This window comes from Xylocopa sonorina, chromosome 1 (assembly GCF_050948175.1).
Source record: "Xylocopa sonorina isolate GNS202 chromosome 1, iyXylSono1_principal, whole genome shotgun sequence".
In the NCBI taxonomy this organism is placed as follows: Eukaryota; Metazoa; Arthropoda; class Insecta; order Hymenoptera; family Apidae; genus Xylocopa; species Xylocopa sonorina.
This window is the reverse complement of record NC_135193.1, coordinates 8,624,048-8,647,403: the sequence shown is the minus strand read 5'-3', so window position 1 is coordinate 8,647,403 and position 23,356 is coordinate 8,624,048. Positions and strand designations below refer to the sequence as shown.

The 23,356-nt window shown below is 32.0% G+C and overlaps 6 protein-coding genes across 9 annotated transcripts; 3 read left to right on the top strand and 3 right to left on the bottom strand.

Moving 5' to 3' along the window:
• Positions 1-272: 272 nt before the first annotated feature.
• LOC143428605 (serine/threonine-protein kinase RIO3) lies at positions 273-1,891 on the top strand. The gene is made up of 5 exons (XM_076903627.1): positions 273-400; positions 786-902; positions 966-1,147; positions 1,210-1,310; positions 1,554-1,891. The coding sequence occupies exons 2-5, from the start codon at positions 808-810 to the stop codon at positions 1,818-1,820; spliced, it is 645 nt and encodes a 214-aa protein (XP_076759742.1). The 5' UTR covers positions 273-400; positions 786-807; the 3' UTR covers positions 1,821-1,891.
• A 254-nt stretch (positions 1,892-2,145) lies between these two features.
• Positions 2,146-3,458, bottom strand: LOC143423538 (uncharacterized). Its single transcript, XM_076894932.1, has 4 exons — positions 3,276-3,458; positions 2,883-3,202; positions 2,487-2,730; positions 2,146-2,388 (listed from the first exon to the last, which is right to left on the bottom strand). The coding sequence occupies exons 1-4, from the start codon at positions 3,344-3,346 to the stop codon at positions 2,328-2,330; spliced, it is 696 nt and encodes a 231-aa protein (XP_076751047.1). The 5' UTR covers positions 3,347-3,458; the 3' UTR covers positions 2,146-2,327.
• Positions 3,459-4,762: 1,304 nt separating this feature from the next.
• Positions 4,763-9,277, bottom strand: Faf2 (Fas-associated factor 2). Its single transcript, XM_076907686.1, has 8 exons — positions 8,827-9,277; positions 8,659-8,739; positions 7,808-8,033; positions 7,536-7,722; positions 7,287-7,460; positions 7,106-7,201; positions 6,718-7,030; positions 4,763-6,498 (listed from the first exon to the last, which is right to left on the bottom strand). The coding sequence occupies exons 1-8, from the start codon at positions 8,887-8,889 to the stop codon at positions 6,334-6,336; spliced, it is 1,305 nt and encodes a 434-aa protein (XP_076763801.1). The 5' UTR covers positions 8,890-9,277; the 3' UTR covers positions 4,763-6,333.
• An 18-nt stretch (positions 9,278-9,295) lies between these two features.
• Positions 9,296-11,528, top strand: Dph2 (Diphthamide biosynthesis 2). Its single transcript, XM_076907676.1, has 5 exons — positions 9,296-9,394; positions 9,637-9,970; positions 10,055-10,536; positions 10,617-10,911; positions 10,985-11,528. Exons 1-5 carry the CDS (start codon positions 9,317-9,319, stop codon positions 11,152-11,154), a joined length of 1,359 nt encoding a protein of 452 aa, XP_076763791.1. The 5' UTR covers positions 9,296-9,316; the 3' UTR covers positions 11,155-11,528.
• Positions 11,496-14,866, top strand: Nhe1 (Na[+]/H[+] hydrogen exchanger 1). 2 transcript variants are annotated; one of them, XM_076907663.1, is made up of 5 exons: positions 11,496-12,789; positions 12,873-13,042; positions 13,113-13,484; positions 13,556-13,887; positions 14,377-14,866. In XM_076907663.1, exons 1-5 carry the CDS (start codon positions 11,502-11,504, stop codon positions 14,399-14,401), a joined length of 2,187 nt encoding a protein of 728 aa, XP_076763778.1. In that variant the 5' UTR covers positions 11,496-11,501; the 3' UTR covers positions 14,402-14,866. The 2 variants fall into 2 exon arrangements, with proteins under 2 accessions (XP_076763778.1, XP_076763767.1); XM_076907652.1 differs by having other exon boundaries at positions 13,556-13,898.
• Positions 14,867-19,716: 4,850 nt separating this feature from the next.
• On the bottom strand, positions 19,717-22,871 carry Srpk (SR splicing factor protein kinase). 3 transcript variants are annotated; one of them, XM_076907942.1, is made up of 6 exons: positions 22,472-22,871; positions 21,896-22,109; positions 21,492-21,807; positions 20,766-21,344; positions 20,389-20,683; positions 19,717-20,284 (listed from the first exon to the last, which is right to left on the bottom strand). In XM_076907942.1, the coding sequence occupies exons 1-6, from the start codon at positions 22,690-22,692 to the stop codon at positions 19,993-19,995; spliced, it is 1,917 nt and encodes a 638-aa protein (XP_076764057.1). In that variant the 5' UTR covers positions 22,693-22,871; the 3' UTR covers positions 19,717-19,992. The 3 variants fall into 3 exon arrangements, with proteins under 3 accessions (XP_076764057.1, XP_076764142.1, XP_076764220.1); XM_076908027.1 differs by having other exon boundaries at positions 21,896-22,091; XM_076908105.1 differs by having other exon boundaries at positions 20,123-20,284; positions 20,432-20,683.
• Between the last annotated feature and the right edge of the window lie 485 nt (positions 22,872-23,356).

The following is a 23,356-nucleotide window of genomic DNA, read 5'->3' as shown; positions in this document are numbered from 1 at the left end:
GAACTTATGAAATTACATGCAAAAAGTAATTTGAAAAAGTAATAATATATATGTATATATATGTATTATAATATAATATTTCTTATTTCTGTAGCTATGATTAGTTATGTCAAGACACATTGTACTAGAAAATATAAAACAATTTGCCTAAAAGTAACATAGAGTGATAAATAATGTTCTCCTTTTCCTTCTTCTTTTATATAATTTATTAAACAAATGCAGACACATATTCTTATGTGAAGTTTTATTTTGTGCTGAGTCGATAATGTCGGTGGTAGCACTGAAATGATATGATATTGGGTGTTGCTTCTACTGTGTAACATATCTGCGGTTTCAGTCGTTTCTATCCATTGTTTGCTTACCGTCTTCCAAATTTGTTTTTTTTTACTCTAATTTTAAGGTATAGTATATCAGATTGTATTTTCTTTTCTTCTGGTTTTCATTTTGAGACATAAATATAAATATATATCCTTTCTAAATATTGTATTTTAAAGCAATAAAAACAGTTTTGTCCTTCTCTACATGGAGAATATGAATTGCAAAATATTGAGAAAGCGTTGCACGTAATAATTATTTCTTACAATTATCTCCAGATATTATATCTAATAAGCAAAGCAATCTCGAAATTTATTTAGCTACAGTTTAATATTGTTATATTTTATGTAAACTTAATTTTTCTATATTAAGTCTAACCGATAACCTTACTGTTTCTTACTGTTCCTTATGTATCTTGCGATAGAAAATGGGAGTATATCTTGAAAATATAACGTTGTTTATTTTTCTAGGATTGTAATTTAAGTCATAAGCATGTCAACTCCGTGGGCGAAAATTCAACCTATAGAAGGACCTGTTAGTCTGTTGGAGATAACATCAGAACAACTCGCAAACAGTTTACAAGAAAAGTAATACAATTTTGCATATTTCTGTGGCATACATATGTGATATGATATCTTTCTCATTGTTAGGGAACTGAAAAAATATGAGGTCGATACAATAGATGATAAAAACTTTCAGGATTGTGCAATGCACAAATCTAACGACACTGATAACGACGAAGTAATTGCACATATGTTGCAAGATCAGTTTAATAAAGAATATGATTTAATGTTGAAACGCACAGAGGAGAAATTTAACCGTGATGCTAAAGGTAATTCATGTTCATTAACAGATCATATTTCTTAATTCTATAAGCTTTTTCACTCTTTACAGTTAATATATCTTATACAAACTATCGGACTTCTGTCTGTGATAATCAGGATGAGAAAGATACAGACATTGAAGACACAAACAGGGATTTTGATAGATTTGTAGTAAATATTTGAAAGACCAATATACATATATATATATATGAGTATAATCATTTTACCCTATGCATAAATATCCAAACACTTAAAAATTGAAATTAAATTCGTCATTAATCTGTAGCTTCATAATAGAATTGTGTCTTCCTAAAAATAAATTAGTGTTCTGATATTTATGAGGGAGGTAGGGTAAACAGATGTATATAATTTTTTATTCAATATTTTAATATATATACGTTTAATGTATTGTAGAGCATAGAGAAGGAATATGCTTCGATACCACGTTGTGGATATAGAAAAATGGGTGGTGAAGGATCACAAATTGTTACAAAGCATGATATGTTGATGTCCTCGAGGATAAATGCCTGTAGAGTTTTACAGTTTCCACCGGGGATTCATACAGGAGATACAGGGGGATTTGATGTCAAATTAAACAATAAAGTGTTCAACACTTTAAGAGCTCATAGTCATGCTCAATGTTCTAGACAAAAAGCAAAAGCACGACCACATACAAAATAGAAAACATTAAAATATCATATAAGTGTAAATATGTGTAGTAATATATTTAAATGTATAACAACTGTTTATTATACAGCTTTTTTTCTACGTGTTAAGTGAATTGCTTAATCCTATGAAAAAAACAGAAAAAATTGGTCTTATTTTTGACATTAAACACTATTGAATGTTGGAAAATTATTAACATTAATATATTGTAATACAATGATACAAAAACTTAAATAAACGAATGTTGCCAATTGCTTTTTTTATTGTATTACATTGTGTATGTGGTATATTGGAATAAAGTAACTTTAATTAGTCGATAACTAAAACTTTACATAAATTCAAGTGCTAGAAACATCTGAATGACATTTAAGCTAAGGAATACGTGCGATGCAATACTGTTCTTCCTAAAGAATGCATTATCTTCTTACCGATGAAAATAATACCAAAAATATAATTTTTTGTATTTTTCTACGGTATAATTTTATTTTTTACACATGTATTTCACAAATTATTCAATTTTAATTATTTAGAAATGTCTTCTGGTGCAGGTTTGTTTTCCGACGACGGCGGAAGTTCCCCTTTTCTGCGAACAAAACCGTATTTCATTTTAAACGACTCATTGCAATTAAATATTAAATTAATGAAATCTCGTGAACATAAGAATCTATACGATTATCTTACGTTTCGATTTGCAATGATTCATTAAAATTTTGTTTCTCGATGTCCATCAATTTTTGCCTTGCCTCATTTTGTTTCAGAGTTTCTTTTAAGAACAAATTATACTTTTGCCTGGTGCTTAATCGGGAAGATGGATAATCAGACCATTCAATGGAACTCTTTAACGATCCAAATAGATTTTCCCTTGTCTCCTGTTCAGTTTCAATAGTATCACGTTGCGCTGTTCCTGATTGAAAGGTTCTTGTGGCTATAAAATGTTAGTGATTTTATTCATTACATTACTTTCTGCAACGGTTTAAACATATATCCAGTGGCGCTATAAGTTTTTTTTTTACAACTAACTTTGAAACTATACAACCATCGCTGAAATTATTAATATAAAAAAGTTAAAATATGTACTAGGCAATGCAACGGGTTTTTCTTCTGATAATATATCTCCCAACGAACACTGTGATGGATCCAAGTTTCTTGATTTGCTTCCTTTGGTATCTACCAAACGGACACCCGACGACACGTCCTTATTACTGAAACTTGATGTTTTCTGTACTGGAAAATCGCCATACTCTGCTCTTTCGGTAATTAAAGTCGCAGGTCTTTCAGGTGTCGAACTATTATCGATGTTTTCATTATTTAATGTCGCTTGAATTGGGGGCCTGCATATTAATTCATTGCATAGGGTCCGGGAATATCGTATCGATGATTGTAACCATCCATCATTTCTAAATAAAAAACATATTTCGATGGAGAGGAATTTCATGAAATGTGACTTTTACGACGGTTTATGTGACTTACAAACACGTAATGTGCAATAGTCCAAAAATAATTAGCAATGCAGCTACCGAAGCTACCAAATAAATAAACATTTTAATGTTTATAAGAAGTATAACACTTCAGTGGATCATTTTGTCAGTTGACTACGATTCTTGGCAAAAGACGACCGAATCAGCCTACTAAGATTCATTGCATAAAAATGGAAGAACGAATCATTTTGCATCTGATTGCAGTAACCATGAAAGAATAACGCGAAAAACATTCATTGGTTTAGTTGTTAATCATAGACTTTTATCATATTTAAATTTATTCACATTTAAAATTCACAATATTCACAAGTGAAGAAGCTTCTCTAAAATATATCGTATAGGATGACGTTATTCCTGCTTTTTTTTATTTTTTCCCCTCCTATTTCTTTTGATAAGATTAGGCCTTGCTAGAAGATATGGTATTGTGTTGTCTCATCCTTTGTGCAAAATAATCATACAGAAGCATCAACGTTTATACAAATGATCTTCGAGTCGATTATATAGTTTTTCCTCTCTCTAGTCCGAAAAAATTAGAAAATTAAACATGTTTTATTCATATCAAAAGTAAAAAAAATAAAAAGATATATATATTTATTTATACATATACATATTTCTGTTGTTTTATTGTAATTTATTGCATATTTTCCGCTTTAGAGATAAAAGAGAGAAAGATATATAAGAAAGCTATAGGAAAGAGTGAGACAGATCATACCGACCCTACTCTCGAACCCCTGGCGCCATCTCTGTGGAAAGTGCTCAAACTGGTCGCACATGATTATCGACAGGGAAGTGAACTACTGAAGAACTACTAGCGCCATCTCTTAGAGGAGCGCTGAAACTGGTCGGGCACTAGGTTCAGTATTCTTCGCAGAGATGGCGCTAGTAGTCCTTGAGTAGTTTACTTCCCTGTCGATAATCATGTGCGACCAGTTTGAGCACTTTTCACAGAGATGGCGCCAAAGGTTCGAGAGCAGGGTCGGTATCATCTGTCTCACTCTTTCTTATAGCATCTTTCTCTCTCTTACCTCTAAAGCGGGAAATACATAATAAATTACAATAAAACTATTGAAATATATATCCCGACAACACTACTTTGTCACAGTAAGAGCATTGTGATGTTACTTATCGGGGTATCTTATATTACACATAAATACAAGACGTTTTCGAAATTAGATATTTCGACCATTGATCACTACAAATTTCCATATGAATTACAAATTTTCTTTTATACCCCCAGTCTTAATTAGATCATAAAGTTTTTTTTATTGCAACATATTTATCTTAACTGTTTGATCCAAGCAACCATTCAATTACATTTTATTCAGCAAATATGCCTGCATCTGATGCTTGATATTGGTATAACAATAAAAATAGATCAAAATACATTGTTTTAATTAGAGCAATCAGGAAATAATATAACAAATAATGAAAATGCTATTAATTAAATAATAAAATGTTAATAAAGAAAAATATGTACACATATTCCCAAACGTGTTTATTTAACATATAACAGAAAATGTGACAATATCCACCATCAGATACTGGCAGGCATTAAATATTCTGTCATATTTATGTATATACAGAAGAGTATCCAAAGGAAAATAAAGATGTATCAAAACTAGATCACAAAATGTGTATACAAAAGTTTACATTTAATGGCTAAGAAATCTGATGCATTGCACAGATTGTTATATTCATTTTATCAAATGATTTGTATATGCATATGTATATATGCACATATGTATGCGTACATTTATATACGTATAAATGCTATAGATTTGCTCTTGAATATTTTATATTCTTCTATAGGTACTTTAGAAGGAGCAATACAAATTCGTGTTTTTTTTTTTTACAGAAAAAAAAGTAATTTATGAACATTTGAAATGTGTGAACACTAAAAATCATAAATACCTAATTTCCAAAATCCCAACATTTATAAACCAATAATAATATACGTACTAAACGATTTCCTTACAACCCACAAATACAAACAACGAAAATTGCCATGAAACTACAATGATAAATATTTCCTTCTTTAAAGATAGTCTTTGAAACACAAAAGATAATGTGTAATTTAATCCTCCAATCAGAGAAACTTGAAATACGTCTTTGAAATGAATAGAAAAAGTAAATAGCTATCACGTTGCGTGCGTACTCATAAAAATCGTGATATACAAAGAGTGAATACGATTATCTTCTAAGATAGATTGTTATTCGTTTATATATAACTTTTCGTTTTGTCATCTTTCTGATACAGAAACTTGCATGTCTAGTATAATTTATAATGTGATTGATATATCTATTGCGTTTTCCTTTCCGTTTTATCTAATAGCATTTTTAATAAAGCTGACCAGAATTGTGCAGACGGTAAAATGCGAAAGGAATCACATGCTTACAATAAATTTGTTCATCGTCGATTATATTTAAAGGACAGATTTAAAATAATGTAATGTTACAATAACTAGTAACTTCAATTTTCATAAAATTATAAAGTATATACACATTATATGTTAAATCTGTACTTTAATTATAATCTTTTATACTATTTGTTCAATCTATTTCTATGTGTGTTACTTATACAATTCTTAGTCAGCTTATTAAAAGATTTGTTTAAGCTAAAACGTATTAAGACAAATATAATAAATGTTTAGTATACAGCTTTTGTGACGTCGTATTATATATGTTCCTATTTTTTTTTTTTTGTGTTTCTACAACGAAATCTGCCTTTTCTATTCAATGTGTGTACTTCAGTGAGCGTATTATTCACAGTACATGATAAAATGTACTCGTAGTTCCATGCAGATGCAATCAATTATTCTTAGATTTTTCTTTCTTTTTTTCCAATTTATAGATCGATTATAAAACTGCATTCCCGGCATTGAACTACGCTTCACATAAAATACTCGAATGTATCAAATATATATATATATATATTTTTTATGTATATATATATTATTATCTTTTGATAAATGTCTCTTACGACAGTATCATTTTTTCCGTTGGAATGATACTTAAACAGAAAGAATGCAGTACTGAAATATCAATAGAGGTTAATCGTCTAAGTCATTAACGTGAAGAACTTCCCTATGCGTTAATCCAGCGTCTGATAATGTTAAGACTTCCCTACCCGGGTACAGAATTCTCTTTGGAAAACTGGTAGTTATTTCAAAACTCACGGGAGAATCTGGCTGACTGAATATCCAATGATATACATCCTAAAAAAAGCAAATGGTCTGTCATAACATTGAAATTAATTATTGATCCCTAACAATATTGAAACGAATATGTCACGAAAACTAAGTATTTTTCTCAGATTAACATATTTTTAAGTAGGCCAGTGATACTTTGACTTAGTATTTATTTTTATTAGTATGATATATATATATATACTTAGTATTAATCTTGAAGAAAAGATTGAAAAATATATGACCCACCTCTAACGTATCAGACATTAGGAAACGTCTTTTCATCGTCCTTTCTCCGAGTTTAATTTGAAGATGACACGCGTTAGGATTAGTAGATTCTGGTTCGAGAGGCACTTTACATACAGTAAGTTCTTTCTCACGACGGATGCGTTGAATTTCCATTTCTTGTGCATCTAACTCTTCTTTCTCTCTAGCCTCTTGCTCCTCTCGCGCTCTTCGTTCCTCTTCTCTTTTACGATCCTTCTCTTGATCTGCGCGTAACGATTCCTCATACGCTTGGTCTTGTTGTTGACGTAAAGATTGCGCGGCACTACGTTCCGCTCTGTAAAATAAATTAAACATTAACATTTAGCACGAGTGAAATGAGAATTTAACTTAAAGCTTTGTTACACGCCACCTTTCTTGACGAGCTTGTATTAAATTAATTTCATTCTGATTTATAATTGCCTGTAAACGAGATATTAACTCAGAAGTAGACGGTGTTCCTTCCATCCTACAATATAAATATTATTTTTTTAAGAGTTAAGTATAAAAATATTAAGACAAAGCAATAGTAAAGGTAGATTGTTTTTACGCACCGACCGACTATAGTCATTCTATTATCTTTCAAAACAATAATTGCCAGGAAAGGATAAGAACCAGATTTAAGAGCTTCTGCTACTTTGTAACCTTCACCTGACTGCACGTTACATGCCCAAAATAAAGTATGTGTATTTATGTATCGAATAACTTCTAGATTACCTAATGTGCTCCTACATAAAAAAATATTAGATCAATTATTTATACTTGTGTAACATTTATAATGAATGAATCTATTTAAAAGTTACCTGCACCACTGATCAATGTTTTTAGCTTCATCCTTGTGTAGATATACTAATAGAAACCTCAATTCTTGTTTTGCATCAGAAAGAGCTTGGCTGTAAGAGCCCTGATAAAAAACAGGATGACTACTACCATAGCGTTCCTTATAAGACTGGATAAAACTCATCACATCTTCCACAGGATCAGAGGACACTTAAAATGGAATACTTAAAATTAATTAATCTTTCTTAAAAAAGAAAAAAGTCTTTAAATTTATCACAATTAAATTGAAACATACCAGGTCTAACATTTCTCCTAAATATCGAAAGAAGTAACTGTAGGATACTGATTACCCTCTCATAACATAAAGAAAAGATGTACCATAGGTAACTACCCCTTCCACTGGAACTTCCAGAGAAATGAAAATATATTCCGGAAGTACTGTCATCGACAACTTGTGGTGGTCTTGAACGTGAGTCCTGTGCATACATTGATGGTCTTCCTTCATACAAATTCAATTGTTCCTGAATGAAACAAAAGGAAGGATCAGAATTTCTGCTTGGAATATAAGTAATATAAATCTCTCTCATAGTCAACTAAAAGAATTATCAATAAGCAATAGAACATTTATTGAACAATAATTAATAACTATCAGGGCACTTCGATAAGAATCCTTTGTAAATAATGTTTATGTATTGCAGGATCGACCTACATGTAGTAAGAGACAATAAATTTGTCTGTAGTTTGTAAAGATCTTTATGAAATAATACCGTTCATCTGTTAATTACTTTCTGCAATTTTAAAATACATATTCACATTATAAATACATTTTTATGATAAACAAATACATTAAAACAAGTCTATTCAAGTTATCGCTGATACAAGCAATTGTTAAGAGGAAAAAATGGAAGAGCAGCGATGAATGAAATCGTATAACCGCAAAGAGCAAAAGTTTTGCGATGGAATAGTCATAAAAAATATAGCAGAATTTTATTGCGATCATTACTTATTCAATACCGCTGTCCTTATTCTTTCAAGGTTTCTGCACTTGGCTTAGCTGTCGATCTTGTTTGGAAGTGGCAAAGCTCTTGCAAGAATTCTAACCGAATCGGTCTGAACTCAAATGATGCATAACGAAAATAAATTTACCTGAACTGCAACCTCCAAATTCCAATTATGCCTCTGTAAAACATCTCTGCAGATTGACAAATCTTCTATGCCTGTTAAATCCTGAAATCACAACAGACACATTAGTTCATGGTGACTCCAAGCATTATACACGATAATCCGTACGATGCATATGAGACGGCGATTCACCTGAAATTGCAGGATCTTCTCAGTTTGATCGCTGCTAAATCCATTCAACGCGAAATCTGCCATGTCAATATATTTTGTCGGCGAAGAGACTAGAAAATCCTTAACGATCGTTTATTTACGCGGTTCCACGGAGCGATTCTGAATTCATCAGCTGATAGAAAAACTAGCCACACGAACAAAATTCCGATCAAACTGCGCAAGCATTTGGAGCGTGATACCGAGTATGGTTTAACCTCAAGTGTACGCGGTTTTCGGTTTATGGAATTCTGTTCATTATTATCGCGACACGTTTTGTCTCGTCGATTTCTTCTATGATTAATGTTTTCGGTGTCATGACTTTTCACGATAATTTACAGTTTCAAGGTTCTATTTCATGCGGTACGATTTTAAGTGACGTCAGCTACGTGCATTGGTGAAACGACAGTGCACGGTCTCCTTGTGTTGCTATTGGTAGAACCACAGCATACTGTGCTAAAATATAGAAGGCAAAATGAATGGTGCTACAGACGATCACTCTTATGAAGTGGATAAGTGTAGTGAATGGATTAATGCGCATAATTTAAATAAGGTTTGAATATTTTATTTACATGCGATAAACGTTTGATCAATTAGAATTGTATGGTTAAAGTTCTTTTTTTTATCATTCAATTTTATTTAATTCCCGTAATATTTTAGAGGTTAAATTATACCTGTTGTTACTCTTGTATACTTATTTAAATATTTGACAAATAGATCTATATTTTTAAAGAGGCAAGTTTATACTTGCAAATATGTAATAAAAGGATTAATCTGATAAATACATATTTTTAGGTCTGTTTACAATTTCCTGACAACCTTTTACCAGACTCAGTAGAAGTTGCGTTAAATTTGGAAAATCACATTAAAAAGAAAGTATACATCTTGGGTGATACTTCCTGCGGTAGTTGTTGCGTCGATGAAATAGCAGCTCAGCACATTAATGCAGATGGCATAATACATTTCGGTCACGCCTGTTTAAATCCTACTATTCGTTTGCCAGTATTCCATGTTTTACCCAAAAAAGAGATTGTTACAACAGAAGTTATTAATAAATTTAAACTCAACTTTGTCAATCGATCTGAAAGAATTTTATTTTTTTATGATGTTAGTTACGCACATAAAATTGGTAAGTTTTTCATTATACTTAAAGTATATTACGACGCTTCATCTATTGTATTTATTTACAATTTTAAATGTGTTTCTATTTCAGAGAATATACATAAAATATTAACACCTATTTATGAAAATTTAGTTTTTACTTTATTAAACTGTACCTCTAATACAGTATTTACAGATAATAAAGATGATTCATCTACGATAATTTTGGGCAGATGTTTTAAATTAGATAAGGCGTATAAAATTGAAGATTATGTAGCATTCTTTTTGGGAAACAATGAGAAGACATTTGTTTCATTAGCTATGACAATTTCTGCAAAGAAATGGTATTATTTTGAGAATAGTAATATTGTTGAATACGAAGCTTTAAACACTCCGTGGTTAAAGCGAAGAAGGTTCTTAGTTGAAAAGTTGAAAGATGCTAAAGTTGTTGGTATAGTCGTAGCGACCTTAGGCATTAAAGATTACCTAAAAATAATAGCAATGGTTAAACGTGTTCTAAAAGAGAAAAATAAAAAGTCTTACATCTTAAGTGTCGGTAAAATTAATCCAACTAAACTTGCTAATTTTCCAGAGGTATGTTGGCTAATAACATTTAAAATATTAAATATACCATCAGTTAATACTGAGAGTAACAGTATATTATATTTTTACAGATTGATGCCTTTGTTGTGATAACATGTTCAGAAAGTGAAATATTTGATTCTAGAGAATTTTTAAAACCAATGCTAATCCCCTATGAAGTAGAATTAGCATTTAATAGTTTAAGGGAATGTTATACACAATATTGTATGGATTTTAGACAAATACTTCCTAATGGAATTAATTACATTAACTTTGAAGCGTCAACAGATTCAGATGTTTCCTTAATTACCGGTAAACTTAGAAACTGTGATGAAGGCGTTCTATGTACAAACAAAATGAATACTTTAGTAATTAATAATTCACCAGGTACTTGTACATTATGAAACTAGTAAATAAGAATAATACATTTTATTTCATACTATTACTGTAATTGATGTAGGTGTTGTTGCAATTGGCAAAGCAGGAGCGGAATTTTTATACAATAGGTCGTGGAAAGGAATTGAACAAAGGTTAGGCAAAGATGCAGTGCATTCAGCAGAAATTGGCCGCTATGGGTTACCAAGCTGTTATGAGAATGAACCTATTTCTATAAAAAAGGATAAAGATTAAACATAATAAACGTAATCGTTTGTATAGTATGATGTGATATACAGCGTTTTCATAAAAAAAATGGTCGTAAAATATAACTTCTTAATTTCTATAAATATTTCTTAGACGTCATTGTTTCACGTTTGTCAATTGTACATATTTTATTATCTTTTAATTATTTGCATTTAAAAGAAAAATCATTTTCCATCTATTTGTTGCGAATTGAGTATCAATTTCAATACTGAAACACGTGTTCTGCGAGTGACGCAAGCGCAGAACGCAACATCAAAATATTCTGCATCAGTTGTCATTTCGCCGTTAAACCTCATTAAATAAGTGTATATTTAATTGTCAAAAATCGCATAAACATGAATTTACATTCAGTTAATAATGAACTTCTACGTAAAAATATTATAATTTTTATCACAGTTTTCATTTTCGGTGTATGGTCGTACGCACAAGAAATTTCTAACCTTAAACCTGAAAGTGTCACATCAAACAGTCAGAGTTTCGTATTAAAAGATTCCACGCCGACAAATTTAAACAACGGTGTGTCTATAGAATCGCATACATCAGAAAATCCTAGTAACAACGATTTAAGAGTACTTGTCACCACATCACCTAGCACAGTGATTGTAACGTCTCAAAATGTTTCAACGACTACAGTTCAATCTGATAGTGATACTAACAATCAAACTACTGAAAAAGCTAATACATTATCCACAAGTATTATCGCCGATAAAAATGAAAACAATGCGTCTGAATTTACAATTCCACCACAAAGTTCAGATGTTAATAATACAACAAATACAAGTACAACAACAGTTATACCAGCAGAACCAGTATTACCTGATAAGGGCTCTGCGGAAGAAGAGCACAATAGTTCTATGTCCATATTTTTTGTCCTATGTGTGTTAGCTTTAGGTATTCTACTTATACATCTTATGTTGCAAACGAATTTTCAGTATTTGCCAGAATCGGTAGTAATTGTTTTTTTGGGAGGGGCTATCGGTATGATCATAAATCTTATGTCGAATCAAAATATAGCCAATTGGAGAAAGGAAGAAGCTTTTTCTCCAACTGCATTCTTTCTCGTACTACTTCCACCTATTATATTTGAATCAGGTTATAACTTGCACAAAGGAAATTTTTTCCAAAATATTGGCAGTATATTGGTTTTTGCTATATTTGGTACAGCAATATCAGCATTCGTTATCGGGGCTGGAATTTATTTGTTAGGATTAGCTCAGGTAGCATATAAACTTAGTTTCGTTGAAAGTTTTGCATTTGGTTCGTTAATATCGGCAGTAGATCCAGTTGCTACTGTAGCCATATTTCACGCCTTAGATGTAGATCCAGTATTGAACATGTTAGTTTTCGGAGAATCCATTTTAAATGATGCTATTTCTATTGTATTAACTACATCTGTATTGGAATCTAACAATGCAACAACCACTAGCGAAGCGATTATACTTGGCTTAAATAGATTTTGCCTCATGTTTTTTGCCTCTGCTGGTATTGGAGTTGTCTTTGCTCTCATAAGCGCATTATTACTTAAACATGTGGATCTCAGAAAAAATCCCTCTCTAGAATTTGGACTTATGCTGGTGTTTACTTATGCACCGTATGTTTTAGCAGAGGGCATACAATTATCTGGTATGAATATAAATTTTCAAGTTTTGGTACCGTTTTAATTATTGTATAATAAATGTATAATTAAACATTACACATTATTTCAGGCATTATGGCAATTTTATTTAATGGTATTGTAATGTCACATTATACACATTTTAATTTATCGACTGTTACTCAAATTACAATGCAACAAACTATGAGAACCTTAGCATTTATTGCTGAAACTTGTGTATTTGCATACTTAGGATTAGCTTTGTTCAGCTTCAGGCATAGGGTAAGATGACACAGAACTAACATTTAATTTCTTTCATATGCTTTACACTAATAACGATTATCAATTATAGGTTGAACCGGCATTAATTATATGGTCTATAATCCTATGCTTAATTGGTAGAGCTGCAAACATTTTTCCATTAGCTTTCCTTGTGAATCGATTTCGAGAACATCAAATCACTAGAAAGATGATGTTCATAATGTGGTTTAGCGGTCTTCGTGGGGCTATCTCTTATGCTTTGTCTTTACATTTAGACTTCAGTGATGAAACACGACACGTGATTATCACTACCACGCTAATTATTGTATTATTCACAACGTTAATATTTGGTGGTTCCACTATGCCGTTACTGAAATTTTTAAGAGCAGAAAAGAAACAAAAAAACAATAGTAGAAGAAGAAGGAAAGATAAAGAAATTTCACTAAGTAAAACTAGAGAATGGGTACGTTTATGTGCATAGAAATGTTTATAGACAGATGGGTGTATATTTTATCCATTGCATTTCTCTTTTAGGGACAAACAATAGATTCTGAACATTTGTCAGAACTTACAGAAGAAGAGATTGAAGTGTCCTTTCTACAGTCTCGAATTCGCGGTTTTGCTAGATGGGATCTAAAGTTTTTTATTCCATTTTTCACTAGAAGATTTACACAACAAGAACTAAAAGATTGTAAATCTCAAATGACAGATTTGACAAATCAGTGGTATCAGGCTATTCGAATTAGTCCAATGGAATCAGATGATGAAGTAACAACTGCATCAACAGCGCAATTGAACATAAATTTATCAGCAGAAAGTCAGAACCAGATACATGGGAAACAAAACAAAAGACGTCCAAGTCATGGGTCTATATTAAGTATATAATTTCTTTTTGTGCAATGTGCTAAATGTGCTGTCAACGCCCTGCTTATAATGTAAATATATGTAAAATTTTATTGACAATGATCTCAATTATAATTTGACAAGAATTTCTTCCACAATTATGAATACTATTTTTCTTAATTTTCTTTATAGAATACAGATAATCTATCTTTCTCTGTTCTATCTAAAATCCAAGGTTGTAGTCTATTTTTGCTGGTCGATTAATCATTACAAAATAATATTTTTAATAATAGTAAAATATTGTTTCAGAGGAAAATAATAACATTTATAAAAGTTATTTTCATTAATCTCAGCAAACAGCTTACAGTTGTTATATAGTCACAAAAATGTTCCGATGAAGATCATGTGGCATCTACATATGTGCTTTGCTGTCAAAGCTTATTGTCGGTGAGGGGCTGTACTTGACGTGCATTAAGACTTGAAGTATTAATAAATTTACAATTCATTTGCAGAGAGGACGAGGATTGGTCTGGTTAATAATCTATTTATACATATAATTTATTTTATCACTTAAAAATGTTACTGCACCAAAAAGTATCTTTTATATGCAAATATTATATTTTATGCAGGCATTATGACATTGTTAATGTTGAACTTGTAAACAAATTCTTCATATTTTATTAATTGTAATGCAATTAATTCCTCTTAAAGTATTATGAATTATACATTTAGAATTATTTATTTTTACTATCTTAAATAATGGACAAAGAAAATATTATTTACTTTATTCCAGTTCAATTAGTCATGCTTAAATGACATAATATAATATCTAATGAACTGATATGTGATATTTAAAAAAATGTTTGGATTATAGCACAAAAAATACAGTATAAATACATTGCTGCATATCGGGCAAAATAAATGTTTATATAAATTATAGAAGCTACATGGCACTAACAATGTACTTATTAGGAGATATATAAGTATAATTTCAAAAAAATGTAGATTAACAGAGCACATATTCATTTAAAGAGTATGAAGTCAAACAGTATGAAGATAATATTTATGTAAAGATATACCGTGTTAAGTTATTCATAACATCAGTTTGTTTTGTATTAATCTTGTTATTTAATTGCTATTGAATATACTATTTATAAACATCGTATTACTATTATAAAATGTTATTACGTAAAATAACTGTAATTTGTATTTATAACATATTTCATATGTTGTATTTTAATTTGTACGACATAAATGATGTCTTTTAAACATATATTTTATTCGAGCAGTGTAAACTATAGTACGGTACTTTATTTGTAATAGTATCTAAAAATATATCAGGGGAAAATATTATTTTCGAGTTGTAATTTATAGCTTTAATAGTTTTAGAATTTTACATAATATGTACAAGGATATTTATGATATTTATAGGTAATAACACGAATTACATAGTTTATACAATAAATCACTAAATCTGTAAAGAAAATATTCTCTAATGACTTCAAAGGCTGTGTGTGTGGTGTTAAAAGAAAAAATACAGCTAATTTTATTTTTAATGTGAATTTATTTTTAATATCATATACCGATCTCGGGAGGCGGGTACATGGGTCTGTTATCTTATTTTTCTGCGGCAGGGCACATAACAGAGGCAGCGTCTAAACATCAAATCCGTTTATTTGTTCGACTCGTTATCTCTACTTCATTATATCTACGTTTTTATGCCTCATCTGGTCGTACATCGATTGACTGGAGCACGAGACGCATTTCGCTTTTAAAAACGATTTGCTGCAATCTTCTAATATATTATATATAATATACTCTATAATTAATTTCTCTCGGCATTCTCTTTCGATTATAGAGTTATAAAACACAATAGGTGTATGGGTGTAAACGTATATATAGAAAAACGTAGCTTTTGATATTGGGAATATCGTTATGAATGTTACACGAGATTTAAATTTAATTAAAAATATTTTCAACGTGCTCGAAGTTTATAAAACGAATAAAACTTGTAACATTATTTTTTTATGAGGGACACATCACTTTTTCCTTTTTATATTCTCATGTTTTTATACGTATATTTTTTTTAGTGACATTATCATAATTAAAATTCTATTCAGCCAACATTAATACAAGGATAAATGTTGTTATCTCTTTTGTAATTAATTGAGTATTGTCTAAAAGCATGGCAGGACACACTTGCCTTCCCCCTTTTTAATGCTCCAGTCAGTATAATTGTACATGTTCTCTGCCCATATATATTATTCGCGCATTGGATTATCATCCAATATAAGTTCTAAAAATGATCTTCACATATTACGAGCTCCTATATGTATTTTTATCAATAGTTATACCCTTATTAATGCTCAGTACAATACACGTGTGTATATGTATGTACAACATCGAGCAATCGACTAAGCATGCAGAGTTAAATAATCCTACAACGCCTACGACCAGTACGACTATATTATCAATCCGTAAGATAATATTATATACCCCGTTTTTTTATCCATTTATTACAGAAAATGTTCCAAGGGATTATAATCTGACTAAGTGGTCGTTATAATGTCGTGTATAATCCATTGGAGTGGGTTCTCAAGCACTTTTCTAAACACGCCGAAGTTTATCTTAATGCAGACGCTTCGGTTTAAAAATGTGTAAAACCCCCAGTTACATTTCAATATTTACAATATCTCATAGGTACGTGTTACACACGCTACAATTTACATGATATATAACTTGGTGTTTATTTGAAATCCTTTCTCTTCTTCTCCTTCGTTATTTTTTTTTCTTTTTCTTTTATTTTATTAAACATCAGATTTCTCTCCCTAATTGATTTTCCATCTGTAAGCCTATCCTTTTCAACATCATAATTATTATAAAAATCACACATTGTATTTTTCATTTACACACACGTTCCCTTGGTACCGATGCTATTCGTTCCCCTTTAGTGCGTCAACAGCTTTAAACGTCGAATTCGTAGAATGCCACTTTTTCCCACGATGGAGACATCTTGCTTTTAAGGGAATAAATTGAGAAACGAGTAATAATTGCAAGGCTTCTTTAGATCTAAATCAAGGTGAAATCTTTTGAAAATAAAATTAAATTATCCATCGAGCTTTCGTTTACCGCATACAGTTGGATACGCACAAATTTCATTCAGTCATACGTCTACGCGCGACGTACAGTTAAAACTACCAATTGGAACATAAATCTTTATAGAAGTTTCAAGTTTCGGTCCATATATAAATAACGCCTCTTTGGCTTCATCTAAGTACTAAACGATCTTCGTTTTCTATACTCGCAGAAATCATTTCCTCTACCATTTAAAGAAAAAGAAAAACGATGACCAACGTGTCCTCTAAGTCTTAAAATGCACGTACGAATACATTTTGATCGCTGAAAGCTTCAGAGGAGAATAGGGGGAAACTTTCGTACATCAAGCTATACACATTTTTACTGTTAATGTTTTGTTAATTTCATCCTAACTATCCTAACGCCAAGCAGCGAGTCACACCTACGTAAATTGTCATTCAATTTATTCTATGTATATGTAAACGCGCGCGCGTGTGTATTTTTCAGTATGTATAATATGTGGCTACACGATGAAATCGCACCTCTTTGAAATCCGTTGAATTGCTATTTAAGGAGGAAATCGATCGTTTCTTTCTCGTATAACGTGTAATCGTTGGATAACTGCAAGTTATCATTTGTTTTCAATTCAATGCCTTCAGTTTTGGTAACATATATATATATATATATATATATATATATATATATATATAATATTATTATACATTGTTCAGAAAAAATGTGAATTGTTATTAACTGCCATACAAAGTGGTCGATGATCGGCTACTACTAGTAGTAGTCGGCGATAAGAATGATCACACGAACAATCGAGATGTACTTGAAAACGATGTTTCTCCATAAAAATGCTACGTGTCCTTATATTTCCGCATTCTTTCCGGATTTCACTGACCGCGTTTCATAAAATAATACCGGTGTATATAACTACGATAACTTCGGTTCCGTACTGTACAAATTCAACACGATTGCCATCATCAGTCCCAAGATCGTGATTTTAGGTGGAATCGTATGATTATGCAAAAGGGATTAAATGAATGAACGATAATTTTAAATGAACAGTTTAAATTTCACCGATCACAGCACGGGTAGAAGAGGCGTTTCCATTAAAAGGATATCTGTGGGATTAAAATTAGCAAAGAATCGTACCAAAATAAAATTGAGATCCTTATACTGATAGTAACTTAACACGTTACGTATACGTCTTTTGAATACTATAAAAGCTCCAAATTTTCTTCTTCATTGTAACAAGTATTAATTGATAATTGTACTAAACGATTGATTGGATTTCTAAAAACAGATTGTTTCAAGATTCATTAATTTACAGTTTTAATGAAAATAATCAATTTACAGTGAAGTAATCATTTTCCTCTTGTACCCCAAAAAAAAAAATAAATATAATCATCATACATATCTCCACCAGTCTTGTTTAAATTGTTTCTCAATTAATTATACTCTTTTTGATAAAATGATCTTAAATTGGCATTTTACAGCGAAACAGAACATTCAATCGGAAGCATAAACAGAATTCAACGATACAAATACGTTTATAATGTTGAATATCCAGTGAGTGTACTGTTTCGCCTTCCTCGTTATAAAATAGAAGACAATTTATCGGCAGAGAGCTTAATAATCAGTCAATAGCTCGAAGTAAAGAAGGTCGCGCAGAACTTAACGTCATATATTTCCACTTTTTATCATGATTGTTTTATCTTTACCGAAATTTCAGCCATGATATTAGAAATTCATCTCTTTTTTTTTGTAATTGTACAATATATATAATGATATATGCTTCTCAGCGGTATAAAGAAATGTATAATAAATAAATCTAAACGAAAAAGATGTATGTCATAATCATCGAATATCTCGATCATTATTCGAAATTCGACAGTGTATATTACCGCCATTGTAATAATTCCATTACAAAAGCCTCATTTCTTTGCACTCGTAGATTTATTGTTCGTGGTAGTTAGAATTTATATATTACCACAAGTCGACTCGTTTTTGCCAATTCCCTTTCTTTAACGTAGCTGAATAAGATATGCACTGTCTTATTCCGAATCATATTTGTTACTTTACCAAGAATCTGGCGACCAACTCTTAATTATACTGATGATATACATATGTATTACTGCATTCATTGAATTTGTACAAAGATTCAGTTCCTTAACCACACGTTCCGGCGTGCGTGTTATGTGAGTATTTTTCTTTAACCAGTGTCAAGACAACAATAACCGTAATGATTATTATGACTTCTTGAACGATAATTAAGCACAAGGTGAGAGATCACAGAGAAAAAAATCTGCTATCGGTAAATTTCGAACTAATTTAATGCGAAAGAAGTATTTTAATAAAAATTTTAATATTCGTTATAGTTCAACAATGGGCCTGCCCTTTTCTAAAGTTTATTATGAGTAGGTCCCATGACTCTTGGGATGTTTGATAAATTAAGTGACAACTAGTATATAAAGGATAATACAACGATGACCGTGTAAAATAATAAAGTACTATGATATTTTAATTTAAGATATCATTACTAAATGAAAAATATGATTTAACAAATTTATAAATACACAAATAGGCAGCCACCGTCGAGAGTGTTACAGTTAAGATTACAATCAACTGTCGTAAATATTGGAATTTGGTGGAATGTAGCAAGTTCTTTCTTTTCCAATTGTCTAGATCTTAAATTTTTCCAATCACGTAAACGTTAATAATAATTAGAAATAAAAAATACTCATGATTATCAGCAGCTAAAAGAAAAAAAGGATAAAAATAATTTTTTAATTATAATTTACAAGATACATTTGACAATAATTTCTCATCCTACAGTATATATTACATTAAATATTAAATAATTTTATAGTGTGCGTTTTCAGTAATGATGCACTTGTTATGCGAATATAAAACAATGTATGTAATGTGAAAGAACCTGATCATTACTAGTCGTTGCCTCTTGTCACACTCTCGACTTAAAATTACATCGGGATGGTAGAAGTGTAGAGTTGAAGAATTTAAAGATAAAACAATAAAAAACATGATCACTTTTTGATTTGCAGCCATGGATGCTTCAGGCACTCTGCTGCTGTAGCTCGCACACTCGGGTCAAACTCGAGCATCGGAGTTAGGAACTCTTCAAACTCGCGCGCTTCTCTTGGTGACCAATCATATTTTTCCGTAAGCACCTCGTATAGCCCCCAAGGTTTCAATCCAGTAATTCGTTTCAGCTCACCTTTCTTGTTGAAGTACATTTTTGAATTTTTGCCAGAAAGAGCAATGTGTTTTGGTATTTCTCCAAGTAATTCAATAATATGCGCTAAATGATCTTCATCTCTGTAACAAAAAATAAAATATTTTACCGTATTGTCTGATATAACTGTGGATTAATTTTCAAAGTAATTATGCATAATAAATAATTATTGAATATTGCATTTTACCTGCAATAGTAATTGCCACTATGTGGTTCAAAAAGATAATCACCAGTTGCTAATTCAAATGCCATACAGGCAGTGGACCATATATCTGCAGATGTATCATATCCAGATCCTAATAACACTTCTAATGATCTGTATTGACGGGTTTGAATATCATCTGTGAATTTCTTGTGGACCCAACATGCATTACCGAGATCAGCTATTTTCACTTCAACTTCGCATTCTACTAGGGCAGGATCTAAAGGAGCTACTGATGCTCGTTTCAATTGTTTACTTTCAGGTGGCTGCAAATTACGACCTATGGATGATAATAAATATAAAACTAATATAATTAATTATAAGTTTGAAAAGCCTATTTCTTCTTTTTTTGTAAATTTTACCTTCGCTACATTCATCTGTATCTTCATGATCAGGTGAATGTACTCCTTCACCGCAACTTTTTTCTACATCACAAGAATTTGCATTTTCCATCTTTTCAGGCTGTTGAGATAACTGATTTTCTACTTTTTCCCCACCTGCTAAACTATCTACACCATTTATGTGCAATGATGGCGCAGATGGTTCTGAAATATCAGGTGAACCTTTGCTTTCAGTATTATCTTCTATACTTTCAGTGTTTATATCCTGATCTGGGCTATTTGTTTCTAATTCACCGTTTGCTCTTGTGCTATTTGCCAGCTTGTCTTGTTCCTCGAGCTCTTCTATTTGTTCCATTTGTTTTTTCAATAATTCATTCTGACGTTTGGCTTTCTTCTTAAGCTTTTTCTTCTTGTTTTTTGACATTTTAGAATTAGGTCTAGGTTCTTGAAATTCCTTTGGTGCAGTAGAAATTAAAGATACCGGTAATTTCATTCCAAGTGAATGCAGTTCAGTAGCTTCACATGCCAATTTTCTTATATAAGCTTCATCGACGCAAACCAATACATTTTCAGGTTTAATGTCTGTATGAATAATTTTACCTGAAAAAATACCATTTTCATAAACAGCAATTTTTAACCTAATCGATAGTAATTTTAAATATCTCCATCATTCCATGTTACATTGCAATAAATTATGAACACAATTTAATATCGAACTAGTTTGTCATTTACATTAAAAAATCTTACACTTATTATGTAGATAATCAAGACCTTCGAGAACTTGTCTGATGATGCGTTTAACATTATTTTTTGGAATTCCTCTATAGTTGGATTTGATAATCAACTTAAGAAGATTATGCCCAAGCACCTCGAATACCATGCAAACGTGCAAACCATTAATGCCACTGATCTTGAAGTCATTGAGTAACTGGACGGTTTTATTGCGTTTAGGATCGGTAGGATCTGTGTCGCGCACATCTTTTAATAACTTAATTTCATCCAATGCGGTTTCGGTAAAATGAGATGCAGACTTGACCACTTTGAGCGCCACAAATCGTTTATCCTACGGAATACATTTTTAATACATTCGGCTTGTACATTTATTAAAAGAGGAAAGAAGGCATCCTTTCTGTTTTAAATTAGATGCGTACCTGTAAGTCCCAACAGAGCCACACCGTCGAAAAATGTCCCCAACCAAGTTTACGAGTTACATGATATCGATTTAAGAATAAATCTCCTATTTTAACAGGATGGTATCCTCCTTTACAATAATCACTGCTGTCCTCTTGCTCTTCATCGTCACTACTATATACTTCATCGCCATCCTCCATTGTTTCATTACTTGAGCTATGGCACGGTTCCAATCTGTAAGTTTCAGTTAGAAAGAGGTAGGGGGCAAATACGAATCAAAAAATAAAAGACTAGAAAACTGTCTGAAAATTTTGTGGGGATCTGTGAAAAAACGGGCAAGAAGAGTTTCTAAATAAAAATCATTTCGCGACAGAAGAGAGCGTTATTCAAAGATACACTGGTTCAAATTGTTCTTATTGTTCGTCGCCGATATTCAGTGGTAAGGTTTACCATCGTTGTAATGTAAAAAAACCTCGATGGGAATTTTTTCTTAACGATGCACATCGAATCGCGGAGATTTACTTAAACTACGAACTGTCATCGAGAAACGTGTAAACGTAACAAAATAGGATGACATGTTAAGGATAATCGGATACCTGTTTCCATTGTCGCTGGAATATGGTCTCTGTGCAGAAGCATCCTGATAGAAACCCGAGCCTTGTCCTTGTTGAGCAGCCGGCGCTTTCGAGCATTGAGCCCCCGACGTTTCTGATTCATCTTGAGCATTCCCCTTTCCTTTTCGTTTGCTAGGCTTGTGCCTTTTTTTTTTGGCCTGAATCGCTAGGACCCGCCTGTTCACGTCCGTCTTTGCACTCATACCGTTCCCTGCGCCTCGATTTGTCGGGCCGCTTTCCTCTCTTTCTCTACACTTCCCACACTTCCGTTTTCACTTCCTCCCGTAATTCTTTCCTACACGATCCCAATGGAGGCACTTACACCCGTTACCGTCTCCCCGGGTTTACGAACGATACAATGTGGTTTATTATCGTCTCATTTCTGCGCTATGCCGCGCACTTCGCTCGGCGGTTGTTTGAGTATGGCCGCCCCCGCCGTCACCGTGTCCTCGTCTCTCGTTTCACCCAAAAACCAGGTGTCGTTCTACAGGTCGTCGAAGTTATCGTATTTACCGAGGCACTTCACCCTTCTGTCCGAATCGTCTGTTACGTCGGCACACACTCGCAAATATAAAGCCTGTCCTTTCCGGTCCACACGATTTCCTACTTCTGGTTGATACTTGGTATTCAATAGTTTGGTGTCCTTTTCTATGCCGTGGTAGCAGACGGGGCTCAAATTCGGCTGAAACCTCTAAATAAGAATTTTATAGCTTCCGATACCTCTTGCCGCTCGAGCGCGTGTTCCTCGATAAAATTCCCACAACATTTTTTCGATGACTTAACTAAAGGCTTCTCGCAACGGTATCTGAAATGCGTTTAAATAAATAATGGATTCATTTTATTTCGACCTATCAACGGAAAGATGTC

Bases quoted from the DNA above. Each gene is read 5' to 3' on its own strand.
- Srpk (XM_076907942.1), bottom strand. From the start codon at position 22,692: ATGAGTGCAAAGACGGACGTGAACAGGCGGGTCCTAGCGATTCAGGCC. The intron at 21,345-21,491 runs GTAAGATTTTTT...GTATTTTTTCAG, and splicing joins TGATTATCTACATAATAAGT to GTAAAATTATTCATACAGAC. The intron at 20,684-20,765 runs GTAAAATTTACA...TATCATCCATAG, and splicing joins TACAGATGAATGTAGCGAAG to GTCGTAATTTGCAGCCACCT.
- Faf2 (XM_076907686.1), bottom strand. From the start codon at position 8,889: ATGGCAGATTTCGCGTTGAATGGATTTAGCAGCGATCAAACTGAGAAG. The intron at 7,723-7,807 runs GTATGTTTCAAT...TTCCATTTTAAG, and splicing joins TAGGAGAAATGTTAGACCTG to TGTCCTCTGATCCTGTGGAA. The intron at 7,461-7,535 runs GTAACTTTTAAA...TTTTTTATGTAG, and splicing joins AACATTGATCAGTGGTGCAG to GAGCACATTAGGTAATCTAG.
- LOC143423538 (XM_076894932.1), bottom strand. From the start codon at position 3,346: ATGTTTATTTATTTGGTAGCTTCGGTAGCTGCATTGCTAATTATTTTT. The intron at 2,731-2,882 runs GTACATATTTTA...AACATTTTATAG, and splicing joins AAAACCCGTTGCATTGCCTA to CCACAAGAACCTTTCAATCA. The intron at 2,389-2,486 runs GTAAGATAATCG...TTTTGTTCGCAG, and splicing joins GAATCATTGCAAATCGAAAC to AAAAGGGGAACTTCCGCCGT.
- Dph2 (XM_076907676.1), top strand. From the start codon at position 9,317: ATGAATGGTGCTACAGACGATCACTCTTATGAAGTGGATAAGTGTAGT. The intron at 9,395-9,636 runs GTTTGAATATTT...ACATATTTTTAG, and splicing joins ATGCGCATAATTTAAATAAG to GTCTGTTTACAATTTCCTGA. The intron at 10,912-10,984 runs GTACTTGTACAT...TAATTGATGTAG, and splicing joins AGTAATTAATAATTCACCAG to GTGTTGTTGCAATTGGCAAA.
- Nhe1 (XM_076907652.1), top strand. From the start codon at position 11,502: ATGAATTTACATTCAGTTAATAATGAACTTCTACGTAAAAATATTATA. The intron at 12,790-12,872 runs GTATGAATATAA...ACATTATTTCAG, and splicing joins AGAGGGCATACAATTATCTG to GCATTATGGCAATTTTATTT. The intron at 13,043-13,112 runs GTAAGATGACAC...TATCAATTATAG, and splicing joins TGTTCAGCTTCAGGCATAGG to GTTGAACCGGCATTAATTAT.
- LOC143428605 (XM_076903627.1), top strand. From the start codon at position 808: ATGTCAACTCCGTGGGCGAAAATTCAACCTATAGAAGGACCTGTTAGT. The intron at 903-965 runs GTAATACAATTT...TCTCATTGTTAG, and splicing joins GCAAACAGTTTACAAGAAAA to GGAACTGAAAAAATATGAGG. The intron at 1,311-1,553 runs GTAAATATTTGA...AATGTATTGTAG, and splicing joins GGGATTTTGATAGATTTGTA to AGCATAGAGAAGGAATATGC.